Source organism: Leptonychotes weddellii, chromosome 2 (assembly GCF_054177405.1).
Source record: "Leptonychotes weddellii isolate Sample4059 chromosome 2, ASM5417740v2, whole genome shotgun sequence".
NCBI classification, from domain to species: domain Eukaryota; kingdom Metazoa; phylum Chordata; class Mammalia; order Carnivora; family Phocidae; genus Leptonychotes; species Leptonychotes weddellii.
The window spans coordinates 138152297-138172573 of record NC_138370.1 but is presented as its reverse complement, the minus strand read 5'-3'; the positions used below and the strand labels follow the sequence as shown (position 1 = coordinate 138172573).

General features: G+C 37.2%; 1 protein-coding gene across 9 annotated transcripts in view; it reads left to right on the top strand.

The window, feature by feature from the left end:
• CEP135 (centrosomal protein 135) overlaps positions 1–19497 on the top strand; it is a 77140-nt gene extending 57643 nt beyond the window's left edge. For 6 of the 9 annotated variants that reach the window (XR_014143022.1, XR_014143021.1, XR_014143015.1 and 3 more), the window contains 6 exons: positions 3751–3960; positions 5020–5222; positions 6275–6379; positions 9298–9410; positions 14735–16398; positions 19415–19495. Coding sequence is in view for 1 of the 9 variants with exons in the window: in XM_081812362.1 (XP_081668488.1) it covers positions 3751–3960; positions 5020–5222; positions 6275–6379; positions 9298–9400 (621 nt within the window). In the remaining 8 variants the exon portion in view is untranslated. Of the gene's footprint in view, positions 1–3750; positions 3961–5019; positions 5223–6274; positions 6380–9297; positions 9411–11703; positions 16692–19414 lie in introns of those variants that run through there. The other 3 variants (XR_014143019.1, XR_014143020.1, XM_081812362.1) reach the window with 3 other exon arrangements.
• The last annotated feature ends 780 nt before the right edge of the window (positions 19498–20277 follow it).

The following is a 20277-nucleotide window of genomic DNA, read 5'->3' as shown; positions in this document are numbered from 1 at the left end:
TCCCTCCCCATCTCAGCCCCTGGCAACCAGCATCCTACTCTTTCTCTATGAATCTGACTGTTCTTTGTACCTCATATAAGTGGAATCATACAATATTTGTCTTTCTGTGACTGGCTTATTTCACTTAGGCTTAAGGTTCAGTTAACCTCAAGGTTCATGTATGTTGTAGCATGTGTCCAAATTTCATTTCTTTTTAAGGCTGAATAATATTCCACTGTGTATATATGTCACATTTTCTTTATCCATTCATCTGTTAGTGGACATTTCATTTGTTTTCATCTGTGGCTACCAGGAATAATGCTGCTACGAACATGAATGTACAATATCTATTCAAGTTCTTGCTTTCAGTTATTTAGGATATACCTGGAAGTGAAACTTTTTATGTTTGATTTTTTTCAAAAATTGCCATACTTTTTTCCTTTTTTTTTTTTAAGATTTTACTTACTTATTTGACAGAGAGAGAGACAGTGAGATAGGGAACACAAGTAGGGGGAATGGGAGAGAGAGAAGCAGGCTTCCCACTGAGCATGGAGCCCAATGCAGGGCTCAATCCCAGGACCCTGGGATCATGACCTGAGCCGAAGGCAGCCGCTTAACTGACTGAGCCACCCAGGCACCCCAGCCATACTTTTTTCTTCAAGGAAAATTATAACAAACATAAAAATATTAAAGTGGCTTTGGAATTTGGTAATGGATACAGGCCGAAAGAATTTTGAGGTGCTTGATCGAAAAAGCCTAGATTGCTTTGAAAAACTTATTGGTAGAAAGATGCATATTATAAAAGGGATTCTAGTAAGGGCTCAGAAAAAAGAAAGAAGAGCTATTGACAAAACTTCTGTCATTTACAAAATACATAAATTGTCAAGAACAGAATTTTTCCAGAAATCTTAATGTTTCTTCTAGTGAGGTCTGAGATGCAATTGAGGAACATGTTATTGGACACCGAAAGAAAGGTGATCCTTGTTATAAAATGGCAGAGAACTCGGCTGAATTAATTATGGTCTACTCTTGGAAGGAAAGTAGAATTTTTTTTTTTTTTTTATTAGAGAGCGAGCGAGCACAAGCAGGGGAGGAGCAGATCTGGCGTATGTATATACATATATATACAATGTGTGTGTGTGTATATATATATACACACGCGCACACGCGCACACACAATGAAATATTACTCAGCCGTAACAAAGAACAAATCTTTTCATTCTTGCCATTTACAACATGGATGGATCTAAAGGGTATAATGCTAAGCAAAATGAGAAAGACAAATACCATATGATTTCACTCAAATGTAGAATTTAAGAAATAAAACAAATGAACAAAGAAAAAAGAGACAAACCAAGAAACAGACTCTTAACTCTAGAGAACAAACTAATGGTTACCAGAGGGGAGGTGGGAGGGGGGAGGGGTGAAATAGGTGAAGGGGATTTCGAGTACACATATCATGGTGAGCATTGAGTAGTATATAGAATTGTTGGGTCACTATATTGTACATCTGAAACTAATATAACACTGTATGTTAAGTATAGTAGACTTAAAATTCAGGAGGAAAAATGGAACCAGGTCTTGATGATTTGGAAAATTCTTAGCCTATCCAGACAGTGTGCTCTGGAGACAGGGCCAAGTGTGTGGCTCCACAGCTCCTCTGTGAACACATTAGGTCTGTGACTCACGTGGCCAGTCAGTCATCTCAGGAGAAATACTGCCAGCTTGTACTAACAGGGACAAAAACAAGGTGAAATATGAAGGAAGGCTGTTGAACATCTGGGATCCTACCAGCAGAAAACAGGCTAGTAGAGTTACTTGACTAAAAATACCAGTTCTCCTTAGAGAAAAAGGAAGAGTGGCTCTGTAGGTATCTCAAAGGCTGACAGGGCTGCTGTTGTCACCACAGGCCCAGGGGATACTGCCTTCTTGTTCCAGAGTGCAGGGCCACTGCCCCTGAGGGCCAAGAGGGTGGGGCTGTAGCTGAGGGTTGAGAAGGTGGGGCCACCCTAGCAGGCCCAGAAGGCAGACCATCAGGGCACAGATAATTATTCTTAGGCCTTAAAACTGAATGGAATTCTCCTTGCTTGGTTGCAAACTTACTTTGGACTAGTAACCCTTTCATTCCTTCTGTTTTCTCCCTTTCAGAGTGGGCATGTCTATTCTGTGCTTGTTTCGCTGTTGTTTTTGGAAGCAAATAACTTGTTTACCAGTGTCACAGCTCTCGGGAAGGAGAGTAGTTTTGCCCCTGGATGGACCATACTCAGAGTTTTACCCATATCTAATTTAGATGATGCTTGGATGAGATGTTGGACTTAGAATTGATGCTAGAATGTTGGCATGGAGTGACTATATTTTGCACAAAGGAAGGACATGAATTTTGGGGAGCTAAAGGGTGGATAGAATTATGGGCCTTAAGTTATGTTGAAATCCTAACCCCCAGCACCTGTGAATGTGGCCTTTTTTGGAAATAGGGTTTTTGCAAGTATAATCAAGGTAAGATGAGGTCATACTGGACTACGGCAGGCCATAATCCAATGACTGGTGTCCTTTGTAAGAGAAATCTGGAACAGAAGATACAAGGGAGAACCCCAGATGAAGACAGAGGCAGAGACTGGAGTGAAGTGTCTACAAGGCAAGGAACACTAAGGATTGCTAGCAGCCACCAGAAGTTGGGAGAGAGGCATTGAATAGATTCTCTCTTAGAACCTCCAGAAGAAGCCAGCTCTGCTAACATCTAAATTTCAGACTTGTAACCTCCAGAATTGTGACAAGAAATTTCTGTTGTTAAAACCACCCAGTAATTTGCAGGGATTGGTTGCAGCAGTGCTAGGAAACTACCCTCTCTCTCTGACTTTTCCTATTAAGAGTATAATAACTGAAGGAATGCTTTCAACCTTCAGAAAAATTCTCAGAAGAAACTGTTCTTTAATTTTTTTGTTCTATGTCATTGTTTATGTTTTTATGTGGTATATAAAATTGACTTTTACATATTTATATTTAGGTTTAGGGAACTTTGATTTTAAATTAATTAACTTGGAAAATCCAAATATTTACTTTTATGTAACTGTTGAAATTTATTAAATCTTCACAGCACAGTTAGATTTTTAATGTCAACTTATTTCATTATTACCTATTAAAATAATTTTATTTTTCAAGTATGGAAGTCTTATTAAACTCTATAGTAGAGTTTATATCAGTTTGTATTTATCACTCAGTTTAAATTGAGAAACTTAAAATGTGGACTATTCTAGAAAAAGCTGTATCAGTATTTCAAACTTTATTATTTCAGTTATTAAAATCTTATAAAGTTGTTTATTACTATTAGGTTAAATTAAGTTTAAGTACAACTTCAGGTATTTCGTTTTAAAGCAAACTCCATTTTGAAATATAAAATTTAAAGACAGCTAAGGAGTGATTATATATATGTTACTTTTTCTTGAGAAGGTATTATAACAATTTATAAAGATAAAATTTAACCTAACTGCAAAGATCCCTCTTGTTCACCCTAAAACAATAATTTTCATTTTTGCATCTTCCAAATATATACATGAGGTACTTAGGTACTGTGGCTAATAATTATATACAATTCATTTGGTTAAGCATTAAATAGGCTACCTTTAAATAGCAGGCAGCTTCCTGAGAGTATCTTAAAATATGCAAAAATTGGCTCTCATATTTGCATAAAGGGAGGTCATGGCTGCACAGACTCAAGCCTTTAAGATTATTGGGTTATTTCAACTTTTTACCGGTTTCTTTTTCTACTTTCAGCACATAAATGCACATCATGCTTATGAATCTCAGATCTCATCAATGGCAAAAGCCATGTCTAGATTAGAAGAAGAGCTGAGACATCAAGAAGATGCAAAAGCGGCGGTGTTGAATGATCTGTCGTCTCTTAGAGAACTTTGCATTAAGCTTGATTCAGGCAAAGATATTATGACCCAACAACTGAATTCCAAAAGCCTGGAGTTAGAGAGGGTAGGAACTTAAAAGATTTTGTTTTGTAGCACATTATTTTATTAAGCCCTCCCCTCATTGTTTTACTTTATCATGCACTGCCCAATATATTTGTTCCCCTTTAAGGAATTACTTTTGACTACAGGATTTTGACAACTAGATTCTTCGCCAGGATTTTTCTGGCAAACATGGTGATGAAACTAGGTGCTCTCCATTTTGGAGTAGATGGATATTTAGGAAAATAGGAGTCTTCTTATTATAGAATAGGAGCCTATCCCAGTACATTTCTTTTCTCCGTTTGAAGGTAAGATTTAAATGATGGATTGAGCAGTTTATTACTTCCTAAATGGAGTAGTTTTTCTTATAAAAATCCCAAGACATTTAGGGGTGCTGGGAGGCTGAGTCGGTTAAGTGACTACCCTCGGCTCAGGTCATGATCTCCGAGTCCTGGGATTGAGCCCCAAGTTGGCTTCCTGCTCTGCGGGGAGTCTGCTTCTCCCTCTCCCTTTGCCCCCACCTCCTCGCGCGCTCTCTCTCAAATAAATAAATAAAATCTTAAAAAAAAAATCCCAAGGCATTTAAGTCTTAGTTAATTTTAAAAGTCTAGTTAGCTGGAACTTCCCATTCTCAAACTGAGGCATTACTTTAAACAACCCAGTGTGTGTTTTCAAACATAGGTGTTTTCAGTTTTCATTCATTTAGTAGTATGTTTATTTTCAGGTACTGAGAAACCCCAGTGCTGGTTTGACTGTTGTCAGAGGACACAAAATAGATCAGAAGGGCTTATCCTTGCTGATAAGATGGGCCACATTTTAGGATTTTATGTTAATGACAAGGTAGTGTGAATGGAAACTATTTGAGGGCTGGAGTAGGTCTTGTAGCAAATAAGCAAATAAGCTCTTACTGAAAATAGCAAAAATTATTTTGAAAATAAGATGATTTTCTTACACTTAAAGAAATGGTTCAAAATCTTTAACTGGTACCCAAAACAAATAACTGATGGGTGTATAGCTCTGCAAATAATTTTTCAGAATAAGTCTAAAAATCTACTGAAGTAATCTTCCTTTGTTTTCCCTGTAGGTCATGGCAGAATTAGAAAATGCAAAATCAGAAGCAGAACTGTTAAAAAAACAACTGTCAAGTGAGAGACATACAATTAAAAACCTTGAATCATTGTTGGCTACAAATAGAGATAAGGAATTTCATTCTCATTTAACATCCCACGAGAAGGATACAGAAATTCAGCTACTTAAAGAGAAGTTAACCCTTTCAGAAAGTAAATTGTAAGTGCCATAAATCAACCTATGTAAAGAAAACAGCTTGTCAAAAATAATTTTTCAATTTTTGGTGGGAGAGGGGGATGGAAGTGTATAATGTGGTACAAAACCAAAATATCTTACTTACGTGGTGGCTGCTTTTGGAATTCAGGGGTTTAGTTCAGGAGAGACATTGTGTTTGGAAATGTAGATTTGTCTGTCTTCACCATAGAGATGGCACCCATGGAAGTGAATGAATGAACTTTAGAAAAATGTCTAAATTTGAGGAACAAAGAGGAGTCAGCAAAGGAGAGAGCATTTCAGGATGGGGAGAGCCGTCTGTGTCTCTTGCTATGGACTAGGAAAAAGACTTCAAAAAGGCTGTGTGATATTACCTTTTAGGAGATTGATGATAGTCTTTTAGATGGACAGGTTTGGATATACTTGATGGAAGAGGGGAAGAAACCCAGAGCGGATAGTACAAGCGGAACAGTTTTAAAAGAAGTTAAGAAATATTTCTTTTTCGGGGCGCCTGGGTGGCTCATTCGGTTAAGCATGGCTCAGGTCATGATCCCAGGGTTCTGGGATCAAGCCCCACATCAGGCTCTCTGTTGGGCGGGGAGCCTGTTTCTCCCTCTGTCTGCCACTCCGCCTGCTTGTGCTCTCTCTCTCTGTCAAATAAATAAATAAAATCTTTAAAAAAAAAAAAGAAAAGAAAAAAATATTTCTGAGGCAGGAGTTAAGAAAGAGTCAACGAAGATACTTTACATCTTGATGTTATAATTCATGTCTTGTTCAAATTTATATTTCCAACATTGCTGCAGTGCCTAGCACATACTGGAAGCTCAGTTTAAATATTTGTTAAATAAATAAGATGAATCTTAGTGATAGAAGCCCCTGAAAAAAATAAGCTCCTGAAGTTGAGAAAATTTGTGTTAAAAAGTCTTGTTCTTTTCTTTTTTTGTCCTTAAGTATCACCTCCATTTGTATTTATTAATAACAAAAACAAAAATCCATAGTACTTGATTACAAAACAGCACATTTATTTATTTCTTTGATTTTTAAAATTTGTTTTTAAGAACTAGTCAAGGCCGGGAAAACACCATGCTTCGGGCTAAAGTGACACAATTACAAACCGATCACGATGCTCTGAAAAGGCAGATTTCAACTGAAAGATACGAACGGTAAGAAAAATTCTTAGCACTGGACAGTGTTTTTATTTATTCCCTATCCTATTTCAAAAAGGATTTAATATAGCTTAAAAAGAGACAACTTCCAGGCGCCTGGGTGGCTCAGTCGTTGGGCGTCTGCCTTCGGCTCAGGTCATGATCTCGGGGTCCTGGGATCAAGCCCCGCATCGGGCTCCCTGCTCCGCGGGAAGCCTGCTTCTCCCTCTCCCACTCCCCCTGCTTGTGTTCCCTCTCTCGCTGTGTCTCTCTCTGTCAAATAAATAAAATCTTAAAAAAAAAAAAAGCTTCCTTTTAGCATTTATACAAAAGTAAATTTCTTCTGATATTTCTTCCTAAAAAGGCAACAAGTGTTGTGGAAGATAATATCCTTATAGTAAATAAAGTAGCAGGTGTTGTCTCAATGTTTTCTATAGCATTTCTCAGGACCATATTAGGGCATTATTTGAAAGAGTATAGGTAGGGAATCAGCAAGGTAGTAAGGATTCTACAAGAACCCAAAACAATATGGTCCAATAGGAAACTCTAAATATAGATCAACAAAAGTGATGATGATCATAAGAACAATTGATAAGGGACACCTGAGTGGTTCAGTCGGTTAAGTGTCTGCCTTTGGCTCAGGTCATGATTCCAGGGTCCTGGGATCAAGTCCCACATCGGGCTCCATGCTCAGCAGGGAGCCTGCTTCTCCCTCTGCCTGTCGCTTCCCCTGCTTGTGCTCTCTCTCTCTGACAAATAAGTAAATAAAATCTTAAAAAAAAAAAAAATTGATAAATATGTGCCAGATACCATATACCAATAATCTATTTTTATGCCTATATTAGAGGAAACCAAAGTCACACAAATAGTAAATGGTAGAACCAAAACTAAAATCAAGGTAGATCTTGTATACCTGAAACTAACATGTATGTTAATTATACTTGAATTAAAAAAATAAATACAAATTTAATGGGCACCTGGGTGGCTCAATCGGTTAAGCATCTGACTCTTGATCTCAGCTCAGATCTTGATCTCAGTGTTACGAGTTCAAGCCCTGCATTGGGCTCCATGCTGGATGTGGAGTCTACTTAAAAATTAATTAATTATAACTAATTAAAATGAAGGAAAGGCAGATCTAATTTTATATCCCATACTCTTATATACAGTGTATTCCCTATAGCTTAGTAATTTTCATACTCTCTTATATTCCAGTTCATTTGCTTTATTATATTGAAAATTTGAATCCCCAAGTGTTACAAAGAGAAATGAGACCTGCTTTCACAGCTAAAATCAAAATCTAGTTTGCAGATCACTTAAGTTACTTTTCTTCCATTACTCTTTTTTTTTTTTTAAGATTTTATTTATTTATTTGACAGAGAGAGACACAGCGAGAGAGGGAACACAAGCAGGGGGAGTTGGGGAGGGAGAAGCAGGCTTCCCATGGAACAAATTGCCCAATGCGGGACTCGATCCTAGGACCCTGGGATCATGACCTGAGCTGAAGGCAGATGCTTAATGACTGAGCCACCTAGGCACCCCTCCATTACCCTTTCTTGCTATGTTAATACCATAGACATCAACATTCCTGAGATTTCATTCTCAAATAGTTGGTAAAATTGCTTATCAGGTCAATTTTTTGAGTTCTCTTATTATCTATTGGCATCAGAACTTTGAGTGATATGCTATTTGGAGCATAGACAGAATTTGCTAGGAAATATTTATGATTTTAAAGAGAAATGAAGCCTGAGTAGTGAAGAAATGCATCAGTGTCATAAAAGCAGTGTTATTAATTTCTCATAATTGGGAAGATTTAGTTTCTCAGTGTGCTAAACTGTACATACATGATGATTTCCATTTCCTAATGATGATTTAAATTTTCTTAAATCCAAGGGCCCTAAATCAAGCCCTCTTTTGCCTAGGGTTATAAGGCCCCATTAATTCTTCTTTTTCCATTGCCCCTGGTCCCCAAAGAAACCTTGGCTGACATGACCATGTCTCCTTTTCCTTACCATCCAACTAGATTATACATTCTTACACCACCCAGGGAACAATATTGGTTCTTGGGGGAATAGAGTGGCAAAAAAAAACTTTAGGTATTACAATGATTTATAGCCCTCTAAAGGGCTTCTGTACATAAATAGCGTATCTATGTATTAAAATTTCAGGGGGAGAGATAGCTAATTTGGGAGGAGGGAATATCTTTTTTTTTTTTTTTTTAAAGATTTTCTTTATTTATCAGAGAGAGAGAGACAGAGGCAGGCAGAGGGAGAAGCAGGCTCCTTGCTCAGCAAGGAGCCCGATGTGGGATTCGATCCCAGGACCCTGGGATCATGACCTGAGCCGAAGGCAGACGCTTAACCAACTGAGCCACCCAGGCGTCCCGGGAGGAGGGAATGTCTTAAAAAGTTTCTTTAGGGGGATAATAATGAAAAAAAGTTTGTGAAACACCCAACTAGGTAGAAATCCTGGATACTGAAGAACATAAGGCAGAAAGTCTAGGCCAGAGACAAAATAGCCCACAAAAGAGGGAGCAACAGAGTCACCATGCTTTGTGGGGCTGACTCAGACACAGGGAAGGAGACCATAACAGAGAAAATAGTGATTTCACTTCTGAAAGTTTGGGAGTTGTTAGGAAGGAGGCTAGGCTTATGTGCAAGAGGAGGTGGGAAAGGAAGTGGGGTGGGGTAGAGGAGGGAACCAGCCAACTTTGAAAATCTCTATTCAGGGAGGCTTTGAACAATTTCTTATGGTACATATTCCTTTAATTGAAATCTTTTATTCAGTACTTAAAAATTATATAAGGACATAGGATTTAAATTTAGTAGAAATACACATTAATTAATTGAGAAGCTATTTAATCACCCAGTAACAATTACAGCAGCTTATATTTGTATTTCACTTTTTGGTATAATCTCTTATTTGTTTTTTACTGACAGAGAACGAGCAATCCAAGAGATGCGTCGCCATGGTCTTCCCACACCACCCCTTTGTTCTACTCTGAGGTCTCCTTTACATTCTCCTGAACATATAAACTGTTAATTATCAGAAGGTATGTATGTAACACCAAGGACAGGCAAAACTAATCCGTAGTTATAAAAATTCAGAAAGTAGTTTTCCGCATGGGGGGAGGGGAAATTGCCTACAAGGTAGTCAGGAGGGGCACCTGGGTGGCTCAGTCGTTAAGCATCTGCCTTCAGCTCAGGTCATGATCCCAGGGTCCTGGGATCGAGCCCCACATCGGGCTCCCTGCTCGGCGGGAGGCCTGCTTCTCCCTCTCCCACTCCCCGTGCTTGTGTTCCCTCTCTCGCTCTCTCTCTGTCAAACAAATAAATAAATCTTTAAAAAAAAAAAAGAAAAGGTGGTCGGGAACTTTATGAGGTAATGGAATGTTCTGTATTTTGGTGATGATTACATGGGTATATATGATTGTAAAAACTCAGTGACCTGAACATTAGTTCATGCTTTTATTGTATGTAAATTATACCTCATTTTAAAAAAGAGAAGACATCCACAACAGAACACTAAATGACAGTATGAGATACCACATTTGATGAAGTGCCAAATTCAAGGTACAAATAATAGGTGGTAGAAGTGTAGACAAAGATGTAAAAATAGGAATGCACATGTCACAGTAGACTCAATCTGACAGGATTGGCAGGTTGGAAAATGATGGAAGAAGGCATGGAAGGTAGAGTGGAACATACAGGCTATATTGAATGTGAGGCAAAATTAGAGATTCTATGTAGTCTTGATTCTGTGAGTCAAGGGGAGCCATTGAAGGTCCTTCTGTGTATAGGATGAACACAAGGGAGGGATTAAGATGAAAGAACTGCTCCTGGTGGATCAACTTCATATTTGGGCCATATTGGGGAGGGTGGAAATCAGAGGGAGACCAGAAAGAGGTATGAAATGAACAGTATACTCAGCTCAGGATCTGTATAATAATATTGAAAGCTAGGACAGATTTTAAAAAACAAATTGTAATATATATACAGAAAAGTGCCATATCCTAGTATACAGCTCAATGAGTTTTCACAAATAGAACACACCTATGTATAACCTACACCCAGACCAAGAAACAAAATCTCTCTCGGGCTCTCTCCTGGTCGTAAGCCCTGCTCCAGAAGTAACTGTCCTGTCTATTAAAAACAGATTTCTTTTGCCTGTTTTTGGACATTTTTTAAATGAAATCATACATTTCTGGCTTCTTTTCTTCCACAGTATATTTGTGAGATTCATTCATACCGTTGTGTGTATTTGTAGGCTGTTCAGTCTTGTTGCTGCATTGTGTGTACTCATTCCATTGTTGATGGGCTTCTGGTAATTTCCAGTTTGGGCTCTTACAGAGTTACGATGAACATTCTAGTACCTGTAGGTGAACAGACATGTGCATTTCCTTTGGGTATGCACTCAGGACTGAGGTTGTTTGGTCACTGGACATGCAGATGTTCAAACTTAAGTAGCTATAGCAAAGTGGTTGTAAAGAGCTAGGATACATTTGACAGAGGAAGGGCCAAAGGGATGTGCTGATTCATTGGAGATGGGAATGAATGGGAAAGAAGTATGTCAGACCCAGGGCTTGAAAGGTAGGTGACTGTGAAAAATGCAAGCTCCCTGACCAAAAGAGTAAAGTCAGTCTTTTTAAAAAATATGCATTTCTTCGTCTTTTTTTAAATAGAAGTATATAGAAGATAATTAAGCATTTCTTCAATGACTCAGAATCCTCATTATGTACATTAATTATGTGCTGTGCTTTAACATACTGATGCCCCCAGGGTTTATTGGTATTTGTAGGGCCTAGGTTTGTTGTTGTTTTTTTTTTTTTAAAGATTTTATTTATTTATTTGACAGAGAGAGTCACAGCAAGAGAGGGAACACAAGCAGGGGGGAGTGGGAGAGGGAGAAGCAGGCTTCCCGCGGAGCAGGGAGCCCGGTGTGGGGCTCAATCCCAGAACCCTGGGATCATGACCTGAGCCAAAGGCAGACGCTTAATGACTGAGCCACCCAGGCGCCCCTGTTTTTTTTTTTAAGATTTTATTTATTTATTTATTTGACTGAGAGATAGCAAGAGCAGGAACACAAGCAGAGGGAGTGGGAGAGGGAGAAGCAGGCTTCCCGCCGAGTGGGGAGCCCGATGTGGGGCTCATTGTGGGGCTCACTGTGGGGCTTGATCCCAGGATTCTGGGATCATGACCTGAGCTGAAGGCAGATGCTTAACGACTGAGCCACCCACACACCCCTGTAAGACCTAGGTTTAAATAATGCCTGATTGCTGTGCTTTTGCTTTTGTGTTTGTTTGTTTGTTTGATTAGAACGTGTATTTTCCTCTTTTCACTTTGAAGATCACTTCTCGATGCTGGCTGCAAACACTGTGTCCTCAGAACTTCAAAGCTTTGCTGTATTAATTTGAATGTGATTAGATGGAGGTTCAGCTTCTCCTTATAAAAGCCTTGTAACAGCTGTGACGTATACATTTTCTCATACTAGATTCACAGCTACATATTAGATCAGGGATTGGTAAGCTAAGGTCTGTGAGCCAACTGTACTCCACTGCCTATTTTTGTAAATTTAGCTTTATTGGAGCATAGCCACAGCTGTTTATATATCGTGTAAGACTGCTTTTCTACAGTGACTGAATTGAGTAGTTGTAATGGAGACCCCATGGCCCACAAATCTAAAATATTTACTACCTGGCCTTTCACATCCTGTGGCCTCTAGAAAATTCCGCTGTACACCCGTGAGATAGTAGAGTGAAAAAACAAATCTTTAGTTTTATGAAAATAGGCTTTACCTTATAAGACACCCCAAAAGGGTCTTGGGGACTCCCAGAGATCCCCAGATTCTACTTTAAGAACCACTGATATAGAACATACTGGATTTCAGCAATCTCTAAAGCTGAATTAGAAAACTTTTTGTTTTGTTTTTGTTTTTGTTTTTTTTAAAGATTTTATTTATTTATTTGACAGAGAGAGACATGGCGAGAGAGGGAACACAAGCAGGGGGAGTGGGAGAGGGAGAAGCAGGCTTCCTGCTGAGCAGGGAGCCCAATGCAGGGCTTGATCCCAGGACCCTGGGATCATGACCTGAGCCGAAGGCAGACACTTAACAACTGAGCCACCCAGGCACCCCTGTTTTGTTTTGCTTTAAAGATTTTTTATTTTTAAGTAATATCTACACCCAACATGGGGCTCAAACTCACAACCCCGAGATCGAGAGTAACCTGTTCCACCGACTGAGCCAGCCAGGCATCCCAAAACTTTTTAATTGTGATAAAATATATATAACGTGAATTTTGCCATCTTAACTATTTTGAAAGTGTACAACTCAGTGGCATTAAATTCACAATGTTGTACAGCCAAAACCACTATTTCCAAAACTTTTTCATCACCCCAACCAGAAACTCTATATCCATTAGGCAATAACTCTCCAGTCGCCTGACTTTACCTCCCTAGGCCCTGGAAATCTGTAATCTACTTTTCTATGAATTTGCCTATTCTGGATTTTCATGTAAGTGAAATCATACTATATTTGTCCTTTTGTGTTGGGCTTGTTTCACTTAGGATCATGTTTTCAAGGTTCATCTATATTGTAGTGTGTGTCAGAACTTGATTCTTTTTTATGGTTGAATAATATTCCTTTGTGTGTTTGTGCCACATTTTGTTTATCTACTCATCAGTTGATGGACACCTGGATTGTTTTCACCTCCTCGCTATTGTGAATAATGCTGCTATGAACATTGGTGTATGGTATCTGTTTTAGTTCCTGTTTTCAAATCTTTTGGGAGTACCTAAGAATAGAGTTTCTGGGTCATATGGTAATTCTGTGTTTAAATAATATATCCCCACTGAGAAAACATAAAATACAAAAATATAAAGAAGGAAACAAAATCACTTTTTTTAACATTTTTTTATTGTTATAAAATATATATAACATCAAATGTATCATTCTAACCATTTTTAAGTGTGCATTTCTCTGGCAATTAGTACATTCACATTATTATGCAAAAATAATGTCCACTGTCCATCTCCAGAACTTTTTTATCTTCTTCAACTGAAACTCTTTACCCATTAAACACTAACTCCCCATCCTTCCCTCCCCCCCAGCTCCTGGCAACCACCATTACAAATTTCTGTCTCTATGAATTTGACTACTCTGTTTACCTCATATAATTGGAATCATACAGTATTTGTCCTTTTTGTGACTTACAGCGTTTTCAGGGTTCATCCAAGTTGGAGCATGTGTCAGAATTTCCGTCTTTTTTGAGGCTGAACAATATTCTGTTGTATGAATACACCACGTTTTGTTTATCCATTCGTGAGTTGATAGATATTAAGTTGCTTCTGTCTTTTGGCTGTTGTGAAAATGGATGTACAAATCAAAATCACTTTTAATCCTACAACCCAGAGAAATTAGCAATTATCATTTTGGTATATACTTTCTTCGTGTGTTTGATGTGTAATAAATACACACATTCATAGACATATAATTCTAATAGAGATCATACTCGAAATAGTTTTTATCCTATTTTTTGTTTTGTTTTGTTCTTTGGGGTTTTCCCCCTTAATAAATTGTTGAGAGCATCTGTTCTTTTTTTTTTTTTTTAATATTTTTATTTATTTATTTGAGAGAAAGAATGAGAGAGAGAGAGCATGAGAGGGGGGAGGGTCAGAGGAAGAAGCAGACTCCCTGCCGAGCAGGGAGCCCAATGTGGAACTCGATCCCGGGACTCCAGGATCATGACCTGAGCCGAAGGCAGTCGCTTAACCAACTGAGCCACCCAGGCGTCCCGAGAGCATCTATTCTTACCACTGAAAGTATTTTCAAAAATGCCATTTTAAAATCATTATGTAAGAGTTCATCACATGAATATTCCATGATTTACTTAGATTACTTTCTCAGTGTTTCCATTGTAGAATTTTTCATATTTGTGTGTGTGTGTTTGTGTGTGTGTGTGTTTTAACTGGGAGGCTGATTAAATAGCACATAAGGTTAAAATATTTGAAAAAATATTTGACTATCCATACTATGCTGTTTTAAGACTCAACACAATTTACAGTACTTGTATATTATCCTAAATGTCATATTGTTCCTCAGTTTGAGTGATTTTTCTCAACATGCTGTGTTATCCCTTTCTTTTCACTATTCATTTAGTCCTCATATACTTTGATGTACTTTGGTGGTTTGAGGGGAATATCTTTTTGAAGTGTAGAGCAGTACTTCTGAGCTATTAATAACTTGATTATGGGCAAAGGCTTTATTGGAGACTACAATTTCAGTTAAAACTGAAAACAATCTCAGTTTTTTGTGAATGTTCTAAGTAATTTTGTTTGTCGTTTTTCTCTTAACTCACCTTTCTTGTCCGCTCTTTTTCAGAATGATGGCTATCAATGAGTTAGCTATATGGATTTTTTAAAGGACGGAACAGTAATGAAATATTTGAAGTACTTGTTCCTGAAAATCATGAACATTGACACAAATTCTACCTCTGTCAACTTTTATTTAGATCAGTGAATATTTATGTAAAAAATTTGGTTTAAAAGAGCCATATCTATGTGTATATTTTTATATATATGACAGAACAAAATATGTATTAATAGTGCTAATGTTCTATCTGTATTTATACTATTCCTGACTTAAATTACTCCTCAAAGTGTGTGTTTATACTGTGAATTAATATAATGTATTGTTCACATTATGCTTTAATAATCTTTTTCATAATGTGTATATAAATATTCTTACAGTACTTCTAACAAAGTGTTTTTAGTTTTCATGCCTGTGTTTATAACCTATATCTTTAATGCATTCACATAAGGATTATCAACTTTGATGCTATGCTCTCTCACTTAACTTTTTTCTTCTAAATGTAAAATTATTCACCAGTATGTTGTCTGTCATCAAGGGTAATATATTCAGGTCTATTCTTAAAATAGTAGAGGTCTTGATAAAATAATGATTACCATATGTAGTTTGTTATTGCTCACTTGAAGAACTGTGATGGAAAAGATGCATTTATATATTATATACAGTATATTATTTTGGTTATCACATGGACTTTTCATATAATACAGATTCTATCAAAATCAAACTAAAAGCTGCATTCAGAATTTTGTAAGACAGTAGAACAGAAATTTGGGACACTTTTTCAGTAAATAAAATTTCTCCCTGTATTAATTGAAAATCTCAGAGTATAAAAGTATATGGAGTAAATATAGTATTCTGTTAAAATGCCAATATACATTCAGTAATAGCAGTTTTTTGCTTCTAAACCTGTGTGTTGTGATTTATGAGTCTTGCAGAATAGTAGTAAACACTGAACTGTGGCATGTTAAATAGAAAACAACTTTTTACAATTAATTTTCAAAGTTGTAATTTTAAGGAATTTAAATATATACATACATCAATAGAAGAACAGAAGTACAAAATAGAATGTCAGATACAAAAACTAATCGTGTTTGAACCATACACATTTGAAGAAAATTCTGTTCTCTGTAGATTTCATTATGATTGAAAAAGAACTTAAGAACTAACATAGGAAAGTTGAAGAGCAGTTATTTATGATACGTTTTGTTTCCTCTTGTGCTTTACTACAGTGGAGTTTGTGTGTGTGTGTTTGTGTGTACCTGGGGGTGGGCACTGTTGTTTTTCCAAAACTAATATGCCTTATATGTTCGGGTTATGCTCTTTGCAATAATTCACTGTATATTTGGTTGTGATGTGGTTTACTTTTCTACCATCTTTGTAATTTTATGTATTCCACCTTCTTTGTGTGAATTCATATATTATGTAGCAAAATACAAGAGAAATGGGACTATTTGCAATGTCATATGGAAAAATCTTTTAATAAATATATGTAAATAAATAAAAAATATCTGTCCCCACCTTTTCCCCCCAAGCAACAGCAAGACATACTGTGTTAATATTTTTAATGTTTTCCATAATTTAAAAATGTATAGCTTTAATTGTTATTTTCTTAACCATGTTACAATTTTTCTAAATTATTTTTATCCTGGGACGCCTGGGTGGCTCAATCGTTAAGTGTCTGCCTTCGGTTCTGGTCATGATCCCAGCGTCCTGGGATCAAGCCCCGCATTGGGCTTCCTGCTCCGCGGGAAGCCTGCTTCTCCCTCTCCCACTCCCCCCGCTTGTGTTCCCTCTCTTGCTGTGTCTCTCTCTGTCAAATAAATAAATAAAATCTTTAAAAAAAAAAATAAAAAATAAATTAGTTTTATCCTAAAATACCGAATGTTCTGACCTTTTATAGATGTTTTTGTTTCAAGTAATTTTAAATTATGCTTGATATAGATTTTCCAATAAACTTTCCAGTCAATTTATTTTCTCTTTCTTACAAATAGTTTTTTCTTAAATTTTAGCAATATTCTTAATTCTAAAGTTAAGTATAATTAATTCAAATCAAACTTTATCATGATAGGATATGGGGAAATTGCTGTGCTTATGTACCAGGTACTTTTTTTTTTTACTGACTTTGATTTATTTCTAGGTAGTTCAAATATAAGAAATGAAGTCAAAGGTTGTTTGAAATCCATCTACAAAATGATTAAACAGGCTCTCCCCAGTTCTTAGAAGATTTTAGCACCTGACTTACTTTCTACCATTAGTTCTATCATCAGTCTTTTTTATGTATCTTCTTAGAACAGTGGTTATTGACCAGTCCTGCACATTAGAGTTACCTGGACAATTTTAATGAAAAACTGATTTCTGAGCCCTACACTAGTCCAAATAAGAATCTCTGGGGGTTAGGTGTGACATTTTGGTTTTGTTTGTTTGTTTAGTTTTAGGTTCTCTAGGTGATTCTAATGTGTCACCAGATTTAAAATGCTAATTTAGAAACTGATCCACCAAACTGATTTCATGACCTACTAATGGGACTCAACCTATGGTTTGAAAACACTGCTCTAGATCTTATCATTACTTCCAAAAATCTCAACTTCCAGCATGCTACTTACCCCCCTTTCTGGGTCACTCTGTCATGCCTAGCCTAACAATTCTTTGACTCTCCCAGGATCTCCAGACAATCGATTCTCTCACCTATCCTTTGTCTAGAAGTCCCTCGCTTTCCTTTTTATCTAGCATAGGCATCATTTTCTTTGCATATACCCTAAATTCTCTTATCCCTCTAAACTGAAAACTCAAATCTTGTTTCTATCCAACTATTCCAACTACGCTGCATCTGTACCTAAGCAGCTGAACGGGACTAGAGAAAAAACCAACCATGCGGACTCTTTTCACTTGAAACTTAAGGCCCTGAAAATCAAGGGCCCACAGCACTGTGTGAGGATCTGTACACATTTTCCTGGTCAATTCACAATCTCTCAACAAACATTTCACACCTTCTCCTCTCAGACCTTCAGTCCTCCCTCTTTCTTGCTCTCAGGTTGTTTCCTTTTTCACTGAGAAAATGGAAACAGTAAGGAAACTTTCTCACCCTCCCAAATCTATTAACAATAGATTTGGAGACATCCGTATCTTTATAACTTCTTATTCTAACACAAACCATCTCTTCCTCTAGCTATTTTATCTAGTTGTGATCAGCATTCATTCCTTCTACTACTCAAAAGACTCCTGCATTTAACCCCACGTTCCTGAGTCATTTTGGCTCTATTGGCTTGTTCAAACTTGAGTGCATACCTCCCATTTTTAATCTCCCATTTTAAAACCCTCCCAGACCCAACCATTCCATTTTTTGCACCCTTCAGAGCAAAAAAAATCTTTAAAAGGTGTTATCTATACTCACTTCATCCCCTCTTTATACCCACCTTTCCTTCTTAAACTATCCAATCAAGCTTTATTCCCATTACTCCAAACCATTTTTGTCAAGGTACTAAGAACCCCTATGTGTTCTTTATTTCCTTTTTCACACATAATGTCTCCAATTAGTGCTTTTTGCTATATTTTGTTCTTACTTGATACTGCTTCTATCCTCCTTTGAGGAAGGATTGGGGATAGATAGAGCTTTAAAATAAACGCATTTGAAGATAAGATTAAGGACTTCTCCAGAAGGCATCAGAAAAAGAGATTGCAAATGTAAAAGAAAAGCATTATGGAGGATGTGTGTCAGAGTGCCAACATCTAGGTAATAATGAGCCTTAGAAGAGAGAAATATTAGGAATGCAAAAACTATTTTAAGAAATAATGGAAGTAAATGTCACTAAATCAAAGGATACAGTCTGAGGTCTTTATTAAAAGGGCTCAGAAAAAGCCAAATAGGAGAGAAGGGAAAAACCCACATTTAGATACAATATTAAAGACAATGAAAGAAATTTTAAAAGCCCCAGAGAGAAACAGTTCACCTGAAAAGGAACAAGAATTGTTGGTGAAGTCTATTTTACTAATAAAAAGAGAAGGAAGGACAAAACAAGAGAAAGGAAGGGAGGGAGGGGGGAAGGAAGGGAGGGAGGGAGGGAAGGAAGGAAAATCCGTAACAATTCAGACCAAAACTGGATAATGACAACATGTTAGATGGAAGAACATGAGAAGTTGAATATTTGTGTTATTGGGAGAAGATACAAATACTAATATTTCAGAAGTCAACAGGGTGAAATAACACAGCTATGAGTCTTAAAAGCAGCTATCATATGACAGTAATCACTTACCTAGAACTTTATTCTTCCCAGGTGCTATTCTGAGAATTTTACATATGTTAACTCATTTAATTCCCACAATAATCATATTCTTTTTTATTCTCATTTTATAAACGAGAGCACAGGCAAGATTTGCCTGTGGACATATAACTAGTAATGGTGAATTCACTTTTAGACAATTTGTTAAGTGATTTAACATTTAAACCAGCACAAGAAAACATGATCCCTGCAGTGGAAAGCAAGAAAACAGAAAAAAAGAAAGTATATTAGAAGATGTGAAACAAGATGGCAGAAGTAAATCTTTAAGAGTGGCCACAATAAATGTAAGTGGATGAATTTCTTCAATTAAATGGCAGAGTCAGATTGGATTTAAAAAACAGTATGTCAGCTACAAGAGAGAGATGTTTAAAAAGACATAGAAAATTTGGGGCGCCTGGGTGGCTCAGTCGTTAAGCGTCTGCCTTCGGCTCAGGTCATGATCCCAGGGTCCTGGGATCGAGCCCCGCATCGGGCTCCCTGCTCGGCCGGGAGCCTGCTTCTCCCTCTCCCACTCACCCTGCTTGTGTTCCCTCTCTAGCTGTCTCTCTCTCTCTCTGTCAAATAAATAAAATCTTAAAAAAAAAAAAAGACATAGAAAATTTGAAAATAAAAGGAAAAGATTCACCAGGCACATGGGAACCAAAAGAAAACTAGAGTACTAATCTTATCTGACTAGATAGGATTTTAGGGAAAAGAAAAAAGAAAAAATCAAGGTGTTACATACTGGTGAACAAGAACAACAATAGAACATAAAGATACAGCCATCACAAACACACAACTATATGTGTATATGTACATATAGAAAGTTTCACACCCAACAAACAGAACACACATTTTCTTCAAGTACACCTCTTACATTTAAAAATAGACCATATAGGGGCACCTGGGTGGCTCAGATGGTTAAGTGTCTGCCTTTGGCTCAGGTCATAATCTCAGGGTCCTGGGAACGAGTCCCACATCGGGCTCCTTGCTTAGCGAGGAGCCTGCTTCTCCCTCTGCCTGCCACTCCCCCTGCTTGTACTCTCCCTCTCTCTCTCTCTCTGGCAAATAAATAAATAAATCTTTAAAAATAAATAAATAAATAAAAATAGACCATATAAAATAAGTCAATCAGAGAAAGATAAGTATCATATGATCTCATTGATATAAGGAATTTGAGAAACAAGACAGGATCATAGGGGAAGGGAGGGAAAAATGAAGCAAGATGAAACCAGAGAGGGAGACAAACCATAAGAGACTCTTAATCTTAGGAAACAAACTGAGGGTTGCTGGAGTGGA